Source organism: Elaeis guineensis, chromosome 4 (genome assembly GCF_000442705.2).
Source record: "Elaeis guineensis isolate ETL-2024a chromosome 4, EG11, whole genome shotgun sequence".
Lineage (NCBI taxonomy): Eukaryota > Viridiplantae > Streptophyta > Magnoliopsida > Arecales > Arecaceae > Elaeis > Elaeis guineensis.
In genome coordinates, this window is record NC_025996.2 from 140,421,039 (window position 1) to 140,429,583 (window position 8,545).

Genomic DNA, 8,545 nt, shown 5'->3' on the forward strand with positions numbered 1-8,545 from the left:
GCAACCAAACCTCTATATCCAGTTTTTTTTTTTACCAAAGATTACGAAACGCAATTAATTTATACTTAGAAATAACAAAATAAAGCAGGTACAGCCAACGCAAATCTTGTCAATCTTTTGAACAGATTCTTATAATTTTGGGTTAAACGCTGGATCCAAGGACGCAAATTGAGGTGACCCCTGAATTGTCCCAGCACGTACACAATATTGGTGTCAATAATTATTGTTCTTTCTGTACCAAATGAAAAATAATTATTTTTTCTTTTCGTTTACGTAAGTCGCCGATGGGGCCATGCATCCCGAACGTAGAGCTCAGTTGGTGGAAGAATCCACTTAGATTTGAAAAACCAACCACTCTTGGTGAATTGAATGCGCGACGATGCTGTAAACTGACCCGAATAGAAATGTATCCCATACTTTGACTGTAGAAAATTTTAATAAATAGTATAAATAATAATCAAGTTCACCTCATGACTGATAATTTAGCTAAATATCAGGTTATTATTTTGACTATAGAAAATTTTAATAAATAACATAAATAATATTCAAGTTCACCTTATGACTGATAATTTAGCTAAATTACATTCCATTGATTTTTTTTTTACCCTGTTGGCAATCTTAAATGCCTGGAAAGTTGCTTCTTCTCCTTCTTCTTTCTTTTTATTTTTCGAGTATCATTGTCTCATATTATCTTTTGAAAGAAATTATCAGACAGTTGTTTGATGACTGTCTAGATTCATATCATTTGAGATTGACTATCATCCAGTTCGACAAGATTGTTGGAAAATGATGACAGCTTTAAAATCTTTTAAAATTAAACATATGTATCTATAGAGAGGCAAATGGTGCCGTAGATTGGATAGTAAAATATGTAGCTGACATGAAATATGTATGCTTTGAAAGATATTATCAAATATTTTTTTAAATTTTTTTTATATTTTATCTTCTGATTTTCATGAATATTTTTATTATAAATTGATCCAATAAATTTGATATATCAAAAAAAAAAAAAAATAGAACTGAGAGGAGACGAAGGTTCCAACTAAGATGATTAAGATAAAAATTATGAAAGAAGGGTCGGGATTGGAGAAAGATCCCGACCCAAAAGCTAGAGAGGGTAGAAAATAGAAATTAAACTAGGATATACCCCAAGAAGTAAAATTTTTGAATGAAGCATAGAGCTGGTACATCGTGTGCCACTTGCTTAAGCCCCATGTTAGTAAAGCGAGCTGACTTATTTATGGCATCTTGTGGAGGCAGCATCATACTAGAGATCGTACAGGTGCCATATCACCGGAGCGAGTCAAGCTAGTTGGAAAAGGCGAGCATTTCTAATGATAAAAGGAGAACAGCTGTTGTTGCTTACTAATCCTCCTCCTCACCTAAACCTTTTTTCCTATGGGCGTGTGTGGGCCGAGAAGGTTGCGTCAAGCAGTCGTGGGATGGACGTTACCCATTGCTTAGACGAACGACAATGGCCACATTTAACAACCACACATTGCTTAGACGTTATCCATCTCTTAAACTCATTTGCTTAACCACAATAACGACTAGGAAGACAAAATCAATTACAGATTTTGTTCACACATCAAGACGATAAAATAATACAAATATGGTGGTTGATTTGTCACCAAACATTCCAAACAAAGAAAGCTTTATATTTTTTTTGGGTTACAGACTTGACTCAAATTTCACACGCTGAGATTGCATTCCACACTCCCTCAATTATTGCTCCTCTCCTCGGAGTGACTACAAATCCTCTGCAATCTGCGGTTGCAGAAAATTTATAAGATCAAAAATATAATAATTTTTACCCATTAGGCAACCCGACGCTGCAATTTACATGATAAAACTAGATCTGTCATGCATCCAAATTATAAAATTTTCATGCAACCTAATTAAGTTGTAGATGATCCAGTTGCATCCATCGATATCGATCTCAACTGAGCATTATAGTCGGCTAACCCAGACCTGATGAGATGCAGGCTCGACCAAGCCCAGATCCTCGGCAGTGGCAGGCTTGAACACACGGTCGGGATCCGACTCGAGCACGTCGGCTAGCTGAGACCATATGTAGGCGTTCATGTATAAGGAGCCGTCGCCTTTAGGGCTCGCTAGCACGATCACAAAGGCCGAACCCAATCTCCCCCAAGGCAGGTCGGCCATAGCTAGGGCCGGCTGACCGAGCCCAAAGTCCAGGTTCAAGCCGATATGGTGGAACGAGCTCACCACCAGGGCCGGGCTACCGAGCCCGACCTGAACCCGGTTCGCCCTCTTCCCCAGCTTGTGGCTCTCCACCCAGTCTATCATCTCCTGGAAGTGGTCCTCCGCGTTGTCCGCCACCTCCTTCACCGCCGCCGACGCCATGCCGGCGACCTGGGAGTAGGAGCCGTTCACCAACTCCGCCACGCCGGCTTCTTTCGTGGCGAACGTGATAACGTTCCCCATGTAGTCCTTCATGGCCTGGGCGTACTTGGGGCCTAACCGCTGCCGGGCGTCGACCAGCCACGCCATGCGGCAGCTCACGTCGGAGTCCCCGACGGCCGTCGCGAGGGCTTTCCAGAGATACGCCGAGAAGGCCTCCATTCGGGTGGCGCCGCGGCCCTCCCGGCTGGCCAGCTCGCGCAGGCGGTCGATGTGCTTCCCTTCGACGTGGTAGAGCCGCTTGACGAAGGCGCCGGCGGAGAGTGAGTTGATGAGATCGTCGGGGGTCAGGCATGCAAGGGAGCGGTCCGTCTCCGGGGAGTAAGTCGGCGGCGAGCGTGGCCGAAAGATGGAGCGGTCGTGGTTGGGAATTCTGGAGAGCTGGCCGGTGCGGACGTACTCGGTCCAGAGGGTGGGAAGGAAGGAGAGGCCGTGGCCGTCGGAGAGGAGGTGGGTGCCGCCCCACACGATGGAGAAGCCGCCGCAGGCGAAGCCCACAACCTGGATCGACAGTGGGATTTGTTCGTCGTACGGCAGCTGGATTGGTTCCAAGGATTTGGACTTGTCGTGGAAGTTGACGTCCGCCAGGCGGATGTCGGCGCGGGCGACGACGAGCTCGGCGCCCTCGTTGTTGCAGTGGACCTCCGGGACGCCGTTCTCGTCGGGCCTGATGCGACCGGTGAAGGGGAAGAAGTAGTTGAGGAAGGTGGGGAGGGTGCGGCGGAGGATGGCGGCCACCGAGGAGTAGTCGCCGCCGGAGGGAGGCTTGGGGTAGATGGTGATGAAGGGGCTGGGGATGTTGCTAGGGAGGTGGTCGAGGTTGGAGGGGTGGAGGACGTAGGGTTGGATGGTGGTGTCGGAGGCTTTGATGAGGGTTTTGCTGATGACTTTGACCTGGAAGCTGCCGCCGGCTGAAGCCATTTCAAGAGGAGAGGTGGATCGAAAGGGTTGTGAAGTAGTAGTTGATTTAAAAGGCAATGGCATGCAGTACTGGAGGGCTTGGGCATGGGGTTGGCTTAGCTTTTATATTGATGCAGGTGGCCGTTTGGTGCATGATATGAGAGCTTGAGAGAGGTAGGCACGCCATAATGCGTATAATAATAATAGCTGTGGGGTTTCAGACAGCAAACAAAGAGATTTGTCATCTGATCATCATGATTTCTTCTCTTCTCTTCTAGTTGTGGAACGGGTCGCAAATGTTTGAATGGATATGGTGGGGTCAGCCGGCAAGGCAATGTCAATTGATCGATGAGTAGGGGTAGGTGGATCCTTTTTTTTTATTTATTTTAGTTCACGTTCTTTATTTGGTTTCACTTCGGTGACTGAGAACGAGTGCGCACTTACCTCTAGGGGATATTTTGAAACACATCAGTGGCAATTTGGCTTGTCATTAAATTATTGATTGGCATTTTAACAGTGACCACCGCAACTAAGGAAAGGCCAAGTCCAGTCTGTAGGGTACGTTTACCTGCTCTTTCCGGCAGACAAGGGGTTCGGTAGACACTATATATTTTTTTTTTCCCTTCTTAGATAATAGGTAGCCAAGGATGTCACATCACGATTTGAGTTTTTCTGTTTTTTTTTTTTTTGGTTGTTGGGGGCGGGGGGGGGGGTAACTAATTGACCTTAGACTGGTCAGATAGATCAATTTTGTTTTCATGCAAGTAATATAGAAAAACAATTATCTATGCTGGATTCATAATAATAAATCAAGGACAGCAAGTTAGTCTTTTGACATTGAGCATATATTATTGCATTAAAGAATTTGACTATTAACTGATACATAATTGTCATTGGAAAGATATTAGTGTAAAATAAAATTATTTGTAATTATGGGATCTGTTCCCGAGAGTCTTCGATTGTTGGTATGGCTGGGCTCCATTTCATGCTGAGATGGAGGTTAGTCACCTATCGATATGAAGAAAGCTTTCACTGAAGGTGGAATATTATTTTTTTAAAAAAATTTTAGAAAAAGTTTACTTACCAGATATTTTTTGGTGGAAGACCCTCCAATGCTTAAGTCAATTGAAGCTTCAGTAAACAGCAGAATAGAAAGTAAAGAAAATAACAGAGGGAGACCAGCTATCCATTAACATTGAGTTCGGTAATAGCTCCAAAAAATATGAGATAGTTGGACATCTGTTACGCACTTAGATATAGATAAAAATTTGTATGTTATCCATGAGAATTACGTGCGGCAATTGAGCCCACATGCGCATGATTAGGAGAAACGACCCCAAGATCAATCATCGCCGCTTATTGAGGTCACTAAATTATATACTATTATTCAATACGGCATCATACTTGATCCAGATGGATCTAGATCTTCATGTCGAGGAGGTGAGAGGCTCTTGACAATGTTACCGGTGCTCATTGAGGTTTTAGTAGGATTCCAACTCAAAATTCACACTCTGTAACCCATTCTTGAGGATCTGGGTCTCATCATTGAGAAGATGGGGGTGTTGGTATTTGATCGGTATGATATTGAGTGAAATCTTGGTTAAATCTAAAATTAGTCGATCCTTGTAGTTCATCAATTTTGTATTTGGTTAGTGCCTGAGCTAGAGATTAGTTGCCATCTGAAATTTTAGTTCTCCTTAAGTCGAAGTCATTCCGGAGTTTTCTATCCTCTAGACTCTTCCTTCATCGAGGCAGTTAGTGAAAATGATGCGTCATCTCCTTGGTGGGGGATTGAGCTATACCGGTCGGCAAAATAGCTTACTACCCAACAGGATTATATATATATAATCTGATTAGTTTTCATGGATCTGAGTTCCTAGCCTGCCTGGATTGCTCTCTCCTAATCCCTTTCCTAATTTTATTTTTTCCAACCCAACAACTTAATAACTCAAAAAATTAAGAGAATCTTGAGACGTTCCTACTGAAGAAATTAACTACTAATCTCTTACCAAAAAGAGAAAAAGTTTTCTATTCCACCAGTGAATGCAACGTAAGTTAGGATATCACTTAGATGTTACTCTTTTTGGATGAGTGAGAGGGTTGGGCAGCATGAATTTTTTTCTAAATGTAGTCCAATTGGTTGGGTTGAACTTTAGTTGGTAGAGTTGATGTGTGCGACAGTGTGAGACACATTGGTTCTCTTGGTCAGACTTTACATCTCTCATATTATTTTTGGATAAGTTGTTTGCAGGTTTTAGGTGCAGCGTGCCTCCAAGTCAAACTCATGCTTGTTCAATATTGTGTTATGGCCGACTTACCTATGAAGTAACAAGGAGAACATATTGGATGGAGAAATAAGACATGAGCTATCCCTCCTCTCCTTTTGGTACGTGCATGCATTAAAAATGAGAGGAGCAGCTGGCTGGGTCAGACTGCTCAACTAAAGTTAGCAGGGCCGGCACATCATCCGACTAAATTATACGAAGGTGGAAGTCAAATGGTTAGTGGGTAACCATACGTTTGATATAACTTGTTTTATTATTATCCTTCTACTCCTCTCAAGGCCTCATGAACAGTACATATATAAATTGTAAATAGCAAGCTTTAGAAATATATGCTAGGATGCCTCGATTTCCTCTACATGATCCAACCATTTCATGAATCACACAACCCTTTAATTGACTCGATCTTCTGTTCTATATTAGCTTGAGGAAAAAAAAGAATATATATGAGTAGGTGGTCATAGCATTTTAGTACTGTTTTTAATAGTATGTGAGGTGAGATGCATATTGGTTTTATCATACTATATTTTCTCTTGTTCAATACTCCAGGGTCAACATTGGTGCACCAGTTGTTGGTGTTCTCTTCATGACGGAACTGGCCTGAAGGGACCAGTTTGGTCACCTGCCGATGTCTATGCATCGGTTGGCATTGCATAATCGTACAAGGTAGGCGCATAATTAAGTTTTCTTTAGAAATAGCATTGTGGTTTAGTGATTTGGTAGTTTGGTACAAATCTTAGGTCTTCTTGTGTTTAAATTTCACTGGACCACTTTTCAACTAAAGCCTCGTTTTAAGCTTTATTATAGCCATCTCGCCGAAACGCAGAAGCTTTCTTTATCCAATCAACAACTTTGGTGCACAGCAGGTTTCACGTCAATCTACATTGATTTTTTTTTTTTTCCTGATAAATGAAGTTTTATTAAATCGATCTAGTAAAAATACAATATTCATGTAAATAAAAAAAAAAAAAAAAAAGACATCTGCGTAACTACTCCGGATAGATTTTTATCTGCTCATATATTTACTTACCCCTTTTTTTTGAGCATGTGTGAATGTCTGTAAGCACGCTTGCATTTATGCATGCTTCCATTTCTTTACGAATATAAAACTCTAGAATTTCCTTTTAACGTAGTAGCATGGATGAGGCAAGATGGATGTAGGTGTAAATATACCAGTTCTCTCTCTTGAAAAAGGGAAACGAAAAGAAGAAACTAACACTGAAAGATCCCTCCGCTAGCATCAAATCTACGTCATTGCCAAAATAGGATGCAATGAAACCTATCATCATCGTTCCATTTTTAATCCTGATCCACCAACCCAGAGGGAGTAATAATTAATATATACTTAAGTTACCCACCAGTGGATAGATTTGTGTACTTACCCACCAATTAGATGCGAATGATGTCATATATTTTAGTCAAAGTGCAAGCCGTATTTGTGCGAGATAAGGAATTTAGGGGGAAAAAAAAAATAAAAAGGTGGACTGGTTCCAAATTATTTCGAAGGCTTTGACTTTTACGTTTGGACTCATTCTGGTGCTTAACAACTTTCCTTGCTCCGTGTGTGTACGCTGGAGAGCGGCAGGCATTTTTTTAAAAGATTGACGGCTAAATAGGCAATAAAACCTGTCATTTTTTTGGTAGAAAATGAAACCCGTCGTTGCTCCAACCCAGAGGGAGTCATAAATATATATACTTAAGATACCCACCGATGTATACCACCAACTAGGTGCAGATGGACTGGTTCCAAATTATTTCGTAGGCTTTGACTTTTACTATCCCCTTGACATGTGTACGCTGGAGAGTGGCAAGCATTTTTTTAAAAGAATGAGGGCTGATGCGTGTGTGTGTGTGAGAGAGACAGCATTTTTTTAAAGTGTATACCTTAGAGCCCGCTTGCGTTGGTGGTTACCTATCATCTGAAGTCATCTACTAAAAGATAAAATTTGCCGTACCAATTGGATGTGTACACCCAAGAATCACATGGTAAAAAGTTAAAAGTAGGTTTTCTATTAGACAATCGAGCTTGGTAAATGCGATGGGAGGCTTACGTCTTGGAAAAGAAGAAAATGACTTCTTCTTCTTTTTTTTTTTGTAATTTTATTCAGAAGAATGACATACCGATCCACATTTTTTTTTTTTTTTTTTGGTTCTCTTCGGTGGTTGCATTGTTTCGCTCGGCGTTACTGCCTCCACCCTCTTCCTACTCGTCGGAGTTCATGTCCCAAGGTTGGAGGCTTACTGCTTCCTGGCCTCTCCGCGTTAATGATGATGATGTCGCGTATATATGCCTTGTGGCCTTCCTCATGCCTCTCTGTCGGAGCCGCGAGAACTCCCTAATGATCAATATCATCGCCAAGAAGTCCCATCACCCTTCATCGATCGATTCGATTTCACCATCAACTGCCTCCACCAAACTCCATCACTTTCACCGTCACTGCCTGCACCAACAAGCTTCCTCGCCAACCAAACCAAATGAAAGCGGAAAAGAACAAGGAAAGAAAGAAGGGCTCGGTGGGCAGAGAGGGAGAGTAGGGTAGGGGAGGAAAAAAAGCAAAAATAAAAAATTGACAGCTTTTTTACTAGATTCCTATAAGACCCTCAATCAATGAATGATCAAAATCACTTTTCTTATGCAATAAAATATATGGTATTATTTAAACTAATAATTATTTTTTAATATATTTTTTTATAGTAGAGTCTTTTAGAACATCATTGTGCATATCTATCAAAAGGAGGAGAGACTGAGGCTTATAAGTAATTTAAACTTTGAATAGATATCTTACTGTAATGTTCTCTCCTTTCTATTGTCCATCTCGCCTTTCTCCTCCTTTGTTTTCACCTTTTCGGTTTGAAAAACTCTCCCCCGATTAGGATCGTGTTTGAGGGCTCGAGGTTTACAAATAACTGCTCCCAATGCTAACTTCCCTCAATATCTT

General features: G+C 41.7%; 1 protein-coding gene across 1 annotated transcript; it reads right to left on the reverse strand.

The window, feature by feature from the left end:
- Nucleotides 1-1,538: 1,538 nt before the first annotated feature.
- Nucleotides 1,539-3,426, reverse strand: LOC105060826 (coniferyl alcohol acyltransferase). The gene is made up of 2 exons (XM_073256898.1): nucleotides 1,972-3,426; nucleotides 1,539-1,767 (listed from the first exon to the last, which is right to left on the reverse strand). The coding sequence occupies exons 1-2, from the start codon at nucleotides 3,406-3,408 to the stop codon at nucleotides 1,750-1,752; spliced, it is 1,455 nt and encodes a 484-aa protein (XP_073112999.1). The 5' UTR covers nucleotides 3,409-3,426; the 3' UTR covers nucleotides 1,539-1,749.
- Nucleotides 3,427-8,545: the final 5,119 nt, after the last annotated feature.